Consider the following 17,284-nt stretch of genomic DNA (forward strand, 5'->3'; position numbering starts at 1 on the left):
TTAAAATTAAAGTAATAAGAAAAAAATGCATTACTGTCTTTGTCAGAATCAGAATCAGAATCGTGTTTATTGCCAGGTGTAAAAGGTATACACTAGGAATTTGCTTTGGTTTCGTTGGTGCAAGTTAAACAGTATAATAACAAAAGAATAGATAAAAACGTTAGAATAAAATAAGAATAAAATAATTAAAAAAAGAAATTAAAAAAATTAAAAACTTGTCACGGTAATCATAGCAACCAAACATAATATTTCTATAGTACAGTGCAAATCTGAGAAAATGTTAACAAGTATAAAATTATTGACATCTTTCCACAATTCACATGTATATTTACAGGAACAGAATATGTCGTGCAGTACTGTCTCCGTCCTGTATCTGATGCACTACTGCCTCCATCCTGTATGTGATGCAGTACTGCCTCCATCCTGTATGTCCTGCAGTACTGCCTCCATCCTGTACGTGAGAGATCCTTACAGATACCCTGTTGAGTTTTCTTGTAAACAAACAAATGTCTGTTGTCACTGAGGTCTAAAGGTGTGTTCTGACCAAACACAAAGCGTATTTTCACCTTACAGCTGCTGGAGTGTTTTTTGGAGTATTTTGCAACTTGCGAATATTTGCCCTTTTCAGCCAATTTGAGAAAAGACAGCCCGTTCTCATTCCCAGGGCGTTAAATAACGAGGCTTTGTCATGGCCGTCAGCGCGTGATACCGCCGCACATGGCACCTTTAGAGCTGGTATGCGGTATGTCCCACGGGTCACGTTACAATCACCTGTTTGTTCGTGTCCTGTGTTCAAACGTTCGGTTTCATTTTGACTTTACAAACGTAGTAGATTTAAGCCCAACCATGTAGTTTTTTCCTTAACCTAACTAAGTGATTTTGATGCCTAAACATAATGTGAAGGGGCGTGACACCAAGGGGCGTGACATGTTGAGAACATGTTGGAAATGAAGAGGGGTTTACCTCTATAGATACCACATACCTTAGCAACGTTCATTATTATTAACGTTTATTTCACGTTTGGTCTGAAAACACCTTAACAAATGTGTTGAATGCATTTGCTTCCTCATAAAACATTAGCAAATCCAATTTTAAAAAATATTTGTATATACCACCACCTGTAGATCATTGGAATAGTGTGAAACCCGCGGCAGGGATGTGTGTGCCATGTCGCCTGTGCACTTGCATGTGTGCATGTGCATCATCATCATCATCACGCACACACAATGATATAAACAAAACAGTGAGCCACTCGTAAACACATTGCTCCAATACGCTAGTACTCTAAACTGTGATTGTTGCATTTTCACCAGTTGAATAATGTGTGGATTGATGTTCGTCCAGAAGACCAATCATTTACTTACTTCCAGTTTTGTAGCATGAGCAAAGTCAAAGCAAAATCAATGCAACATGAACAACACATTCAGTTTCATAGAAACCCAAATTCACCTCAAACAAACAAACAAAAATCAAACGTCTGAGACATTCTAAAACAAAAATGAAGGAGGGAGGAGGGAAGTCCGTCTTCACTGGTGTTCTGAGCCGGTCTGCTCAGTCTTCAAAGGCTGCTCAGTATGGTTTCCTCTGCTCAGAACATGCACATACAGACAAATTAACTATTTTGTAATGATGACAATGGTTAAATCAAAACTAGGGCTGTCAATCAATTAAAATATTTAATCGCGATTAATCGCATTATTGTTCATGGTTAATTGTGATTAATCGCAAATTAATCACATTTTTTATCTGTTGAAAATGTACCTTAAAGGGAGATTTGTCAAGTATTTAATACTCTTATCAACATGGGAGTGGACAAATATTCTTGTTTTATGCAAATGTATATATATATATTTATTACTGGAAATCGATTAACAACACAAAACAATAACAGATATTGTCCAGAAACCCTCACAGGTACTGCATTTAGCATAAAAAATATGCTCAAATCATAACATGGCAAACTGCAGCCCAACAGGCAACAACAGCTGTCAGTGTGTCAGTGTGCTGACTTGACTATGACCTGCCCCAAACTGCATGTGATTATCATAAAGTGGGCATGTCTGTAAAGGGGAGACTCGTGGGTACCTAGAGAACCCATTTTCATTCACATATCTCGAGGTCAGAGGTCAAGGGACCCCTTTGAAAATGGCAATGCCAGTTTTTCCTCGCCAAAATTTAGCATAAGTTTGGAGCATTATTTTCCAACAAGCTAGTATGACATGGTTGGTACCAATGGATTTATTAGATTTTCTAGCTTCATATGATACCAGTATCTTCACTCTAGCTTTAAAACGGAGCCTAACCACCTAAAAATCACAAGTTATAATTAATGAGTCATCGCGTTAACTTTGACAGCCCTAATCAAAACAGTTTTGTTTTCATATCATCTTACCTTGTTACTTTGTTTTTTTGCTGTGGAGAAAATAAATGCTTATTATTATATGAACACAGTGGTTAATGATGATACATTTCCTTTTGAATCTAGTGTGTTTACATCAATCTATTTCTCGTTATGACTGACGCTTGGACTCATTTCAAAGACTACAGCATCATCATGTTCACATAATCCTATTATCTCTCTGTGCACACTCACCTGAGTGCAGGTATACACAGCCGCACACACAGGATGACCACCAGTGCCACCACCATGAAGCCAACAGTGAGGTAAGACGTCCAGCTGATTGGCTCTGAGCGGAGAACACAGATAACAAACATGACGTTCCTCTGCTGCCACGGTGTGGTAGCTCACAGTACTACAGTGAAATGAGTGTGACTCGGGGTGTCCTCCACTCACCCTCAACAGTCAGGATGAAGCTCTTCCTGATAGGCATTCTCAGGGACTGATGGGAGACGATGCATGTGAACTGTTTCCCTGAGTCCCTGAGTGAAGCCTCGAAGTAGAAGAAAGACGTCAGCGAGAAAGTCTTATCCTGGTTGTGTTTGTGGCTGGACAGTTGAACGTTCTGGAGCACCATGGGGAGAGGAGCGCCCACCCTCTGGCCTGACACCGCCGGGTCCTGCACGTACCAAACTATCTCCACATCCAGAGGGTAGTAGCTCTCTGCCTCACAAGCAACCTTCTGCTCCCCGCCGACCAGCAGTGAGAGAGTGGGTCCAACGTTGAGGGAGACACGGGGAGGCTCTGGGGAGAAAATAACATTGAATGAATGATGACTTTAAGGAGAAGTGTGTAGGATCTGGCGGTATGTAGCGGTAAGGCTGCAGATTACAACTTCTCCCGTGTGCCAAGCGTGTAGGAGAGCTAAGGTGGCCGACACGAAAACGCCAATGGCCCTCTCTAAAACCATTTGGAGCAGAGCCAGTGTGTAGAGTGTGTGTGTGTGTACGTGGGGAGTGAATGGTGAAGCAAGAGAGAGAGAGGGGTGGCGACAGAAGCGAGTATTGACTCCGGCCCAAGCAGGAAAAGTTTAAAGTTTAAAGTTAAAGTTTAAGTTAACAAAGTTTTTTTGTCCGTTCTGTGCTACTGTAGAAACATGGCAGTGCAACATGGCGGACTTCGTGGGGAGGGGACCCGCTCCCTATGTAGATATAAACGCACACTTGCCAGCATGTATCCTTTAACACAATAATAATAATAATAATAATAACCATCATCATATTAACAATAATAATAATAATAATAATAAATATACACAGTCACACTCACACAAGGTTCAGCTGAGATCTGAGAACCAAAAACTGTAACAGAGATCATCAATACAGACGGGTCAGTTAGAATGGCTTTAGTCTGAGAGGAGGAAAAAGAGGAAGAGGAGCAGTAAGAGGAAGAGGAGAAAGAGAAAAAAGAGGAGAAGGAAGAGGAAGAAGAGGAAGAGGAGGATGAGAAGGAAGTGGAAGAAGAGGAAGAAAAGGAGGATTTTAATGTTCTTTCACAAAATCAGAATTAATATATTTATAACCCAGAACTTTGTCAGTTTGTAAATCTGTAGACATAGATTTTACCGGGATTCTCCCGTTGGCCATGGCAATTATTTACATTTTTTTTCCTTTTCGTTATCTCTGGCACTGCACAGCGTGTATAAGTTAGACCACATGTATTTTCCTGGCGGAGGAGAGCTGCTAGCGACACTGCGGCGGGGTTTGAGCTGCGCTCGCCACACATCACAGCATCACAGCAAAGCCGTCGTGGCGCGGCACAAGCCAGTGGAAATAATGGGTTTCAGAGCGCAGTGGTGCTGTTGTTGCATTATGTCTGAAAGGACCTTCAGTGACTGAGAGAAGGAGAGGGAAATGGAGAGAAAGAAATACTTAAGCAGGGCGGAAAAGTAATGAATGAATGAAAACTGATGAATATTAGATTATACCAGAGATTCACACCAGAGGGGCGAATTATTCTGTATTCCTTCCTGAGAATTAAAAGTAAAATTAAAAGTGGTCCTATTTAACACAAAAAAGCTGTTACAGTGTACTTATTATTTTGTTATTTTCATTCTTTAAAAGTCACCATCAGAATGCAGGAAACAACGTCTCTGGAACTAAATTTATTTTGGGGGGAGAACCTCCAGACCCCTGCTTCGGTTTTGAAATCCTATATATGTGTATAAACGGCTCATTCTAAGGTAACGAAAACACAACAATTCTTATTTTCAGGTGATTATACACTAAAGAAAACATACTTATTAATATTATATTCCAATTCTGCCAATAGATTCCCCTGATAGTCACACACTTGTCCTTTAAATGATTTTCAAGGCAATTTTGACAAGAGGTTTCTGTTATGAGTTTTTAAGAGGGAGAGTTACTTCTAATGACAGTTGCTCAGATTAAACAATTCGTAGACATTACTTTGGGTTCTAGGAAACTATGATGGGTGTTTTTCACTATTTTCTGACAGTTTATAGACTAATTGATCAATCAATCAATCGAAAGAATATTGATTGCAGCCTTATACTGTATGTTCATGTCTAGAAGTGTGACCTAAATGTTAAAATAAAGTTAATTATTAGACAAATGTGGTAAAATTTAAGCCATTTTAAAAGAATGGATCGTTGTTTGTGGGGTTGTATGAGGTACTTATCCATAGTCAGTGTATTACCCTCAGTAGATGACGGTCGGCACGCCCCCAGTTTGGAGGAACAGACAGGAGTACCAGCACGGGAGCAAAGCAATATATTGCTGTGGACGGGGGCAGCAGCAAAACCTATTTTAGTCACCTAAAAGAAAGACTCAACTAAAAATATCAATATCCATTTAAGTGTACGCTATATTTAGAATATTTTCACCACTTTATCTTGCCGTCAGACAGCCCTTTCAGACGGGGAACTGAACTGAAAGTGAAACTTATCTATACTCTCTTCAAAGTTTCACTTTCAGTTCAGTTCCCTGTTGGAAAATATTCTAAATATAGCGTACACTTAAAATGATATTGATTTTTTTAGGTGGCTAAAATACATTTTGCTGCTGCCCCCGTCCACAGCAGTACATTGCTTTGCATCCATGCATTAACTTCTGTCTGTTTCTCCAAACTGGAGGCGTGCCGACCGTCATCTACTGTAGGTAATACACTGACTATGGATAAGAACCTCACACAACCCCACTTCAAAACACCCAAACTATCCCTTTGACATTTTGGGAAATACGCGTATTCGCTTTCTTGCTTCTAGAGTTAGATGAGAAGATTCATACCACTCGTTCAATATAAACTGAAATGTTAGCTTAGGCTATATCCAAGGGTGGATTTTGTAGTTCTTAGTGTCTTTAAAATTGTCAATGGGATTTTGAACGAGGTTTTCTAATTTCTGGAAGTTCTGGTTTCACCTCGGCTCTCCATGGCCCTTCACATGAGGTCCACTTTGACATGCAAACTCCATCTGCTGATGAAGGCCGTCAGGTGCAATTGAAAGCTATAAAAAAAAGCTAGTAAGTAGACTGGCCTGACTGATACTAGTATTCTCTCCTTGACTCTTCCTCACCTTCGATATGCAGCTCTATATCCAGACTGACGGACAGAGGAAGCACCGACACCGAACAAATGTACGTCCCTTCACTGCTCATCTTGGTGAAGGGGAGGCTGTAGGAAGCATCCCCGCCTGCTAGGCTCCTCAGCCCGACCCCGGTCCCCTGGCTCTGCCCTGTGCGGCTGGTGTGACTGAAGAGTCTGGTTCTCTCTCCATGATGCTGCATGTGCCACTCCACAGTGACTTTTGGTCCTTTGTGGTCGACATCAAACTGGCAGTGGAGCTTTTGTTCGGAGCCCAGGCCTGCTCTCACCGATGGAGACTGTGTTTTAATTACCATGGCAACTATGGACACAGATGTGACAAGACAGAAGCACATAGAGATATATTTAGTTCTTAGACATGAAAACGGGCTTGCACTAAACTGAGATATGGGACCGATGTTAAAGCAGCAGTAGGTAGAAATGGAGCAAATAGGAATAAAAAAAGTTATTTTTATAAAACGGCCACTATATCCTGACAGTAGTACATGAGACAGGTAATCTGAAAGAAATCATGAGCCTCTGGTATCCTCCAGTGTCCTCTGTGTCCTCCGGTGCTCCTAATAGCATCTGCAAGATTTCACAGACCGGAGGAAAACAATCAATCAGAGCCGAGCTGGAGCCTGGCCGTCTCTGAGCAGCTGTCAATCACTTGCTAACTCCGATCAAACGGTCAAACTAGGCAGCGCTGATCAAATATGAATTTCACGCATAAAGTGTTTTCAGAAACATCTTGTAGTTTAGCTGTAAAATGAGAAAGTTTGTGACCCGGCTGCCATGTTGAGATCAGTTGGGGAAATACCAAGCACCGCCCACCAGCCGGAGCAAACTTTTTTATTTTACAGCTAAACAGTACACTACAAGATGTTTCTGAAAACATTTCACCTGACAAATAGGCATTACAGTAACTAATATTAATTCATATTTGATCAGCGCTGCCTAGTTTGTCCGTTTGATCTGAGTTTGCGAGTGATTGACAGCTGCCTCCGTTGAATGAACAGCCATTAGGAACGCTCTCTCTCTCTGAAGTGACCTGTGATTGGTCAAAGTCTCCCCTCACAGGCTAGATCTTCTAAAGCCTGAAAACAGAGCCATGAGGAGGTGCAGAAGTCTAATTTTCTCTCAGAACACTTGAATTACAATTTGCTGAAAGGTTATTATGGAATTTTTTTGCCCAATGATGCCAAAAATATTCTGCCTACTGACACTTTAACTTTGTAAAGTAAAAAGTGTTATTTTTATTTATCAGACCTGATCAGTATCAGTGCTTCAGTTCATTCTCAAGCCTCACAAGAATATAGTTTGTAGCAAAACTTTGACAACTTAACTTAGATTTATTGCAAAATGATTCAAATGAGAGGCATTGTGTTGAGTGCTACCTGTTGTTGTGAGTATCTCTCTGTCCCCGATGGCAGGCCAGCGGCGGTAGTCCTGCTGTCCTGGGGCGGGTTGGTCAGACGGGTGTCTGAGGAAGCCGGTGACTGTGAACAGGCCATTGGTGTGTCTGAGGGTGCAGCTGAACCAGTGGTTGTAGTCCCGGGCCCCCAGGACTGGCCAGCGGACATAGATGCCCTCTGTGCTGTACCTACGCAGCTCACACTCCAACTGCTCTGCTTCCGCTCCCTCTACGTACCGCCGCAGGTCCAACTTAGACGCTGGAACAGAATAGAAAGCATTAGAATACAATAGATTTCAGTCCGTTCCTCCTGTGAGATGCGTGTCTTACCGGTGATCAGGAAAGTGATGGCATATGGATTAACAGGAGGGTCTCCTATTAGACCAAACTGCAGCATAGCCTCTCTGAGGATGTGCTGAGTCTCGGTGTGACCCTCGTTATTCACAGACACATGTTCATCAGTGAACTGACATGGCAGCCATGACACCTGGTGGACACACTGCACACCTGACAGAGACACACACACTGAATCAGTATAGTCAGCTAACATAGAGTACAGTATACTGTAGAGTACAGTACAACACAGTACAGTATAGCAGAGTATTAGTACAGTATAGTTTTGTGTGGTATAAATAGGCTACTATTGTAGAGTATATTAGTATAGTATAATTGTTAAATCACAAGTCCCTAACCCACCTGCAGGCATGGTATAGAATGCACACTTGACTAAACCACTCCCCCGTAGGTTATATAAGTCTGCCCTCCAGGCCTGAACCCTCCCTTTTCCCTCCAAACAATTCCAGGCAGAACAAAGAGAGAGTGATGTGAGTTTAATGTGGCTTTTGTGCCTTTATAATTTATTTGGTTGAAATGAGATATATATTGTTTGAAAGTTAACAGATTGTTTTGTGTTATGTTAGATACCTGAGTTTAATATGTGAAGGAGAAAAGGCAAATTCCAGATTGTGGATGCATAAAGATGTAAGTTAAAATGAATTGACTTATTAATTGTAATCTGTATTATATTTATGAGATTTATAATATCATCTGTTAATGTCCGTTCTTAATAGAAAAAATCATCCACCAACTGCCATCCAACTTCACACCTTGACTTTAATAAATTGTTGGAACGGCTCCCTGGATCCTGTGTTTAAATGTGCACCACATCAGATGTTTTATGAACCAACACCACCACAAGCAACATAGCTTCTTCATGGTCCTTCGAGCCGGAGAAAACATCTATGTTGGGAAATGGATCCACATGCCGTTTCACCCGAGCAGGAGAGACAGCAGGGAGGAAGGCCACAGCGGGAGAGGATGCCTCCACGTTATCTACAAGACTACCAAACTGAACTCTACGCCAAGCCCCCTCAACAATTAACAGAGTGTGCAGAACCTGTTTCAGAGACTTCAGAGACTGTTTTATTAAGACAGGAAGTAGCACAGTTAAAGGGTATGGTTAATGAATTAATGGGAAGAGTTGAGCATTATGAACAGTCTTATTCAGAGGGAGATTCAGAGGGAGAGGGTGATATACAGTCCCAAGGAGCCCAACACTCACATGAATGTGACCAGCCACTGCAAACTCACACAGAGGCTCAGTGTGATAAAACCCGATCTGAACCTAACCTAGCTGGTTTAGTACCTGCAACGAATCCTGGTAAAATTTCCCAGTCTGCCCAAACACTTTTTCCTTATGTTCATAAGCCCTCTGCCTTTGTAGAATGTGAGCATAAAAGACCTGCTTCAGCCTCCTATACCAGATATGGTTCAGAGCTTCGACCCCAGGAACCCTCAGGCTCATTACCTGTAGCCTCATCAGCTCATGTGCCATTTAATCCAGTATTTTCCTCCTATAGACCTAGTGTAAGCTCAGCCTTACCAGTTTCAGGGCCTGGCCCCTATATCACTTCTACCCATATGCCTGCAATTCAGCCTCCTTCAGTACCTCTACCAACACCTCAAATTCCTATCCACGTGCCACCGGAACGGATGCCACCAGCCACTTTCTCCTATGTGTCTTCTCATCAACTATACCACCCAGTACCATCACAGGGGGTTGGCACAGCTCCAACCGGCTGTGACCCTCACAGTCATTTACCACCAGCCCAGGGGACTTTGCTCCCATCGTATGGAATACAACTCCCACCTATTCCTACAGCCCAAGTTTCGTCAGCCAGTTTACAGCCATCTGCTTACCATCCAAGTAATGTAGCTTCATACCAGTTTCAGCATGTACCTCAGCAGCATGTGCAGCAGCCTCAACCCCAATACTTTGTTTCCCAGCAAGCTCCAGTTTCATATGCCCCACAGCCTACTGGAGTTCCCCTTATTCCAAGCTTCTCTTTACCTGTGGCTCCTGTACAGCAGACTATGAGTTCAAGGTATCCATCACGAATTGAGGGACCCTCATTCCCTTATTTCACCCATAACGACCCTCATGAGTTTGTAATGTTGAAGATGGCTTTCACGAACCTACTACCAGCAGAAGAGCCCGAACTGTACAAATTCCATATCCTGCTGGATCATCTACGCCTCCCCCCTGCTCGCCATATTGCACTCTCCTATGCCCATGCCCCACAACCTTTCACCATGGCACTGGCAGCGCTGGAGCGACAGTATGGACAACCACATCACCTGGCCTTAAAGGAGATACAGACCATATTAAATCTCCCTAAATTGGCCCGTGGAGATGCTGAGGGGTTTCAAAACTTTGCAGTTAGAGTAAGGTCATTAGTGGGCATGTTACAATCACTAAGATCAGGAGAAGGTGCAGCAGAGCTAGCCTGTGCTTCACATGTTCAGCGATTGTTGAGTAAACTCCCTGTAGAGCTAATTTCTAACTTTGCCAGACACACCCGTTCAGCCTCTCCCAATGCTCACTACAACCTAGTGGACTTTTCTGCATGGCTTGAAGGAGAGGCGGAATGCCAAGCAGTCGTAGCACAAGCCAATAACCTTCAAATCGGTGTCCCCCAAATTCAAAGGAAGGACACAAATCAAGGATTCAAGTTTCCGTCAGCTACCATTCTCCACGGGGCAGATCGGAAGCCTTCACATGGACGCACTGCATCAGGACATCAGCCACAACCCCAAACAAGGTATCCATGTGTATACTGTCAGTCGACCTCCCATTACCTGACAAACTGTGAAAGCTTAAAGGATTTAACCATGGATAAAGTGGCAAAATGGCTGAAAGAACAAAACAGATGTTGGACATGTGGTAGAACTCACAGAGCAACAGATTGCACTCTGAGAAAACCTTGCCCCAAATGTAATGGCCTGCACCTAGGCATATTACATGATGTAAATAGAACCCAAACAGCATCTAGAGTGTTGTACATGAACCCACAGAGTACGTCACCAAAAGTACTACTTAAAGTAGTCAAAGTAAGACTGTACAACAAGAATAGGACATTTGATACCTATGCCATCTTAGATGATGGATCTGAACGTACAATGTTGCTACCAGGTGCTGCTAAGTATCTTGGTTTGGATGGAGAGCCCGAAAGACTTGAGCTGCGCACCGTAAGACAGCAGACAGAGACACTAGAAGGAAGAACTGTAAACCTCAAACTATCTGCTGCCTCATTCCCTGAAAGAAAATTTTCAATTGACAGTGCTTTCACTTCCGACATGATCATGTTTGTCGAACAAAGTTACCCTGTCGATAAACTCAAGCAACACTATCCACATCTACATGGTCTTCCACTGAATCCCTTCTCTAAAGTTCAGCCGCACATCCTCATCGGATCAGACAATCCATTCCTCATCACACCCATGGAGCGAGTCCAACATGGCCCAAAGGGAGCACCAGCTGCAGTGAGGACAAGGCTTGGATGGGCATTACAAGGACCTACTTCTCTTGGTGAGTTACCTGACTCTATCCAATGTCTATTCACATCACAAGCTAACCCCTACGCTGAACTGAAACACCATGTGGAGCAATTGTGGCAAGTTGATACCCTTCCCTTCAGAAATGAAAAGTTGATCACTAGATCAAAGCAAGATAAGGAGGCCATGGACCTTCTGAGTGCAAAGACCATACGAGTGGACACAGATAGAACTGCACGTTATGCAACACCTTTGTTAAGAAAGAAAGGTGCACCTGAACTTAATGCCCCATTTGAATCAGTAATGCCCCTTCTCCGCCACACCGAGCGCAGACTTGAGAAGAATCCTGAATTAGCCGACATCTACAGTAATGAGATCAGCAAACTATATCAGGCTGGTTATGTTGCAAAACTCAATGCAGAACAAATTACTGAGTCAAAAGAATCATGGTATATTCCCCATCACTTAGTGGAGCACAACGACAAATATCGTGTTGTATTCAACTGCTCCTTCACCTATCAAGGCCAAGTACTCAATGACCAACTCCTTCCTGGCCCCACTTTAGGCCCATCACTACTTGGTGTTCTGCTCTGTTTCCGCCAACACAGAGTTGCTATGAGTGGAGATATTAAAGGAATGTTCCACCAAGTAAAGCTATTACCGGAGGACAAACTGCTTCTCAGGTTCTTGTGGCGTGACATGAAACGTAAAGAGACACCAACTGTCTACGAATGGCAAGTGCTCCCATTCGGCACAACATGTAGCCCCTGCTGTGCAACATATGCTGTCCAGAAACATGTGCAGGACCACAGTAAGGACAATGAGGATATGGTTGAAACTGTTCTTGAGTCATTCTATGTAGATAATTGCCTGAGATCACTCGCCTGCCCAAATGAAGCAAAACAACTTCTTCTCAAGATAAAGGCTCTGTTGTCAACTGGTGGATTTGAAATTAGGCAATGGGCAAGTAACTTTCCATCTGTTGTTGATCACCTACCAGCAGCTGCCAGGTCAGACAGTGCTGAGCTCTGGCTGAATCAAAACCGGACAGATCCAGTAGAGGGTGCACTAGGGCTCAGCTGGCATTGTGTCTCTGATACCTTGGGCTATAGACACAGACCCGTCTCCTACCAAACTCTAACCATGAGAAATGTGTATAAAGTGCTGGCTTCACAATATGACCCCTTAGGATACATCATCCCATTCACCACTAGAGCCAAAGTTCTGCTCCAGCAGCTCTGGGTGAACAACAAGCAGTGGGATCAGCCGATCCCCACCGGTGACCTGCAACGTGCATGGGATGGATGGGAGAGTGAACTCCCAAACCTGGTTCACATCTCCTTCCCCAGGTGGTATGATGGTAACAACCCTAATGTTTCTTGCAAAGTGACAGACAGAGAACTACACATCTTCTGTGATGCTTCAGAGAGAGCATATGGTTCAGTGGCATACATGAAAACCATAAACCAGATGGGGGAGACTAATGTCTCATTTGTAATGGCCAGATCACGTGTAGCTCCTCTAAAGCAACTGACTATACCCCGCTTGGAGCTATCTGCAGCCCTGACTGGAGCACAGCTGAGTAAACTAATCAAAGCTGAACTGACAGTCGCCATTGACAGAACCTTTCTGTGGTCTGATTCCACTGTGGTACTAACATGGCTCCTATCTGAATCCTGCAGGTATAAGGTCTTTGTAGCCAACAGAATCGTGGAGATACTCGAACTAACCTCAGCCAGTGAATGGAGGTATGTGGACACAAAGCAGAACTCTGCAGATGATATCACCAGAGGTAAGCCACTCAAAGATTTAACTACCACACATCGATGGCATAGAGGTCCTGCATTCCTCCACCTTCCTCCTGGTCAATGGCCTGTCTGTCCTGCTCCTGCTACCGAGCTACCCACAGAGTTGAGGAAACCCCTTTTTTGTGGCTTCACACAACCCACTAAACCATTTGACCTACCTGATCCAAAGGGATACAACACCTGGACAGACCTGATAAATGCCACTTACCAAAAGATGCAAACCTCAACCTGTTATTCAAATCCTGATCCCATCACCAAAACAAGAACTAAAGCAGAAACTGCACTAATCTCTCATGCCCAATCCGAAAGTTTCCCAGAGGAATTTCAGGCACTGAAATCGGGCAAAGAACTTCCCCCACATAGTCGTCTGTTGCCTCTCTCTCCTGAGTTTGACGAAACAATTGGAATTATAAGAGTGGGTGGCAGACTGAGACAAAGTAAAGACCTAGAACCTGATACCATCCATCCCATAGTGCTTGACCCTAAACATCCTCTAATAAAACTGTTGATTAAAGATTACGACGAGCGACTCCTTCACCCAGGCCCTGACAGGGTATTTGCTGAAATACGCCGTGCTTACTGGATCCTCTGGGGCAGACAAGCTGTCAAAAAACATCAGTGGGCATGTACTGAGTGCCGAAAATGGCGGGCAAAACCTGTGTATCCAAAAATGGCTGACCTACCTTCATCCAGGCTGAGGCTATGGAAACCCCCTTTCTGGTCTACAGGAGTAGACTGTTTTGGCCCCCTAAACATTAAATTGGGGCGCCGGGTAGAGAAACGATGGGGAATACTGTTCAAGTGTATGACCATCAGATGTTCCCATATAGAACTGTTAAACAGTCTTGATTCTGACAGTTTTCTTATGTCCCTCAGGCGTTTCATTGCACGTAGAGGACGCCCGTATGAGCTCCTTTCTGACTGTGGCACCAACTTCAAAGGAGGAGACAGAGAGCTGAGAGAAGCGTTCGCAGCCATGAATCCACAACTGAGAGAACAGCTAGGTAAATCCCAAATACAGTTCCACTTTAACCCTCCAAATGCCCCTCATTTTGGGGGAATGTGGGAAATGGAAATCAGATCAATTAAAGCTGCTCTCAGGGTTACAGTGGGAAGCCAAACTGTTTTTGAGGAAGTCCTAAACACAGTCCTAGTGGAGATAGAAGGAATTCTAAATTCCAAACCAATCGGATATGCATCTGCTGACATAGCAGACCCTGACCCCATTACCCCAAATCTCCTTCTCATGGGGCGGCGAGATGCTTCTCTGCCACAGGCTGTCTATGCAGAGACCAACTTGCTTGGACGGAGACGATGGAGGCACAGTCAAATACTAGCTGATCGGTTTTGGTCCTCCTTCATCAGAAACTACCTTCCCAACCTACAGGTACGGAATAAATGGCAAAAGGACACCCAGAATCTGAAGGAAGGAACAGTAGTATTGATAATGGACCCCCAGCTACCTAGAGGATTATGGCCTGTAGGGAAAGTGTCACAAATCCTCCCAAGTCACGATGGAAGGACCCGAAAAGTGGAGGTCACAACGAAGGGGAAAAGATTTATCAGACCAGTTGCCCGACTGGTCATTCTCTCACCAGTTGAATCTGACTCCAATGAATAACTTGCGATTTGTTTATTAAATTCAAATGTACCATTTGAAGGGGCGGCTGTTAAATCACAAGTGCCTAACCCACCTGCAGGCATGGTATAGAATGCACACTTGACTAAACCACTCCCCCGTAGGTTATATAAGTCTGCCCTCCAGGCCTGAACCCTCCCTTTTCCCTCCAAACAATTCCAGGCAGAGCAAAGAGAGAGTGATGTGAGTTTAATGTGGCTTTTGTGCCTTTATAATTTATTTGGTTGAAATGAGATATATATTGTTTGAAAGTTAACAGATTGTTTTGTGTTATGTTAGATACCTGAGTTTAATATGTGAAGGAGAAAAGGCAAATTCCAGATTGTGGATGCATAAAGATGTAAGTTAAAATGAATTGACTTATTAATTGTAATCTGTATTATATTTATGAGATTTATAATATCATCTGTTAATGTCCTTTCTTAATAGAAAAAATCATCCACCAACTCCCATCCAACTTCACACCTTGACTTTAATAAATTGTTGGAACGGCTCCCTGGATCCTGTGTTTAAATGTGCACCACATCAGATGTTTTATGAACCAACACCACCACAAGCAACATAGCTTCTTCAATAATACAGTACAGATGTATACTATATCATATAGTATATTACAGTACAGTGTAGTATAGTATAGTGTGGTACACTATACTATACTACAGTATAGAATAGCATAGTATAGAATATTATACTGGGGGTATAAATAGGCTACTATAGTATAGTATATTATTATAGTATAATACAGTACAGACGAATGCTATAGTATATAGTATATTACAGTACAGTGTAGTATAGTATAGTGTAGTATAGTATAGTATACTGGTGGTATAAAAAAACTACTATAGTAGAGTATAATATAGTACAGAGTACAGACGTATGCTGTAGTATATTATTAATTAGTATATCACAGTACAGTGTAGTATAGTACAGTGTAGTACAGTATACTATAGAATAGCATAGTATACTGGTGATATAAATAGACTACTATAGTAAAGTATATTATTACAGTATAATATAGTACAGATGTATACTGTAGTACATTATTGTACAGTACAGTGTAATATAGTATAGTACAGTATAGAGTAGTATAGTATAGTAAAGTATACTGGTGGTATATGCTATTATAGTATAGTATAGTATAGTATAATATAGTACATACATATACTGTAGTATATATTACATACAGTATAGTATAGTATACTGTAGTAGTCATTTCATTCTTGTCTCCAAAAACGCCACAATCTGTAACAAAGCTGCAAACAGCAACTTACCTGCACACAGATACAAGTAACTAAGTATCTTTAAGATCAGTCCCATGATGTTTCATCGGTAGATATCTCTCCTTGTTGATCGAGCACCACATTGAGTTGTTCAAACAGTTGAAAGGATACTTTCACTTTGACTTGACAGGAAAAAAAACTTGCTCTGCCTGCCTCTCGCATCACGTGTTAGGCAGATAGAATATCACTGACTGTGTGTCCTGCAGTACTGACTCCATCCTGTATGTCATGCAGTACTTTTTTTTTTTCTTTTTTATTATTTCAACATAACAGTATACATAGTAACAGCATAAAACATTAAAAACATTTACATATAAAAGAAACATAGCGAAAACATAAACAAAGAGCTGTGCCAAACATAAAAGGACAACAGAAATGAAACAGAATCAACATAAAAAAAACACAATAAAAAAAATAAAAAAAATAATTAATAATAAAAAAAGACCACGCGAGAGTATGACAATAATTTCACTTAAAAACGTTAAAGATATTGCATACATTCATTTTTTTCATTGCTTTTTTGTTTTGTGAGGAAGAAATTGTTGACAGATATAATTCCATTTCTTTCATAAATACAAAGAAATTAGGAATTTCTTTTGGTAAATTTACACTTGTAAATGTGGAACTTCACGAGAATTAAAATTAAATTAATAAGAACAAATGCATACTGTCTTTGTCACTGTAACCATAGCAACCAAATATAATATTTCTATAGTACAGTGCAAAATCTGAGAAAATGTTAACAAGTATAAAATTATTGACATCTTTCCACAATTCACATGTCAATTTACAGGACCAGGATATGTCATGCAGTACTGCCTCCATCCTGTATGTGATGCAGCACTACCTCCATCCTGTATGTCCTGCAGTACTACCTCCATCCTGTATGTGATGCAGTACTACCTCCATCCTGTATGTGATGCAGTACTGCCTCCATCCTGTATGTGATGCAGCACTACCTCCATCCTGTATGTGATGCAGTACTGGCTCCATCCTGTATGTCATGCAGTACTACCTCCATCCTGTATGTCATGCAGTACTGCCTCCATCCTGTATGTGATGCAGCACTACCTCCATCCTGTATGTGATGCAGCACTACCTCCATCCTGTATGTCATGCAGTACTGCCTCCATCCTGTATGTGATGCAGCACTACCTCCATCCTGTATGTGATGCAGCACTACCTCCATCCTGTATGTGATGCAGTACTACCTCCATCCTGTATGTCATGCAGTACTGCCTCCATCCTGTATGTGATGCAGCACTACCTCCATCCTGTATGTCCTGCAGTACTGCCTCCATCCTGTATGTCATGCAGTACTGCCTCCATCCTGTATGTGATGCAGCACTGCCTCCATCCTGTATGTCA

At 42.3% G+C, this 17,284-nt stretch overlaps 1 protein-coding gene and 1 long non-coding RNA gene across 2 annotated transcripts; one reads left to right on the forward strand and one right to left on the reverse strand.

The window, feature by feature from the left end:
• Positions 1-992: 992 nt before the first annotated feature.
• Positions 993-16,052, reverse strand: LOC119491710 (tapasin-like). The gene is made up of 8 exons (XM_037775910.1): positions 15,908-16,052; positions 7,686-7,862; positions 7,339-7,614; positions 5,934-6,263; positions 2,795-3,142; positions 2,594-2,687; positions 2,393-2,412; positions 993-1,584 (listed from the first exon to the last, which is right to left on the reverse strand). The coding sequence occupies exons 1-7, from the start codon at positions 15,951-15,953 to the stop codon at positions 2,397-2,399; spliced, it is 1,287 nt and encodes a 428-aa protein (XP_037631838.1). The 5' UTR covers positions 15,954-16,052; the 3' UTR covers positions 993-1,584; positions 2,393-2,396.
• On the forward strand, positions 8,027-8,489 carry LOC119491712. The gene is made up of 2 exons (XR_005207643.1): positions 8,027-8,336; positions 8,426-8,489. It is a non-coding gene; the product is annotated as an uncharacterized LOC119491712 (long non-coding RNA).
• Positions 16,053-17,284: the final 1,232 nt, after the last annotated feature.

Source organism: Sebastes umbrosus, chromosome 7 (assembly GCF_015220745.1).
Source record: "Sebastes umbrosus isolate fSebUmb1 chromosome 7, fSebUmb1.pri, whole genome shotgun sequence".
In the NCBI taxonomy this organism is placed as follows: Eukaryota; Metazoa; Chordata; class Actinopteri; order Perciformes; family Sebastidae; genus Sebastes; species Sebastes umbrosus.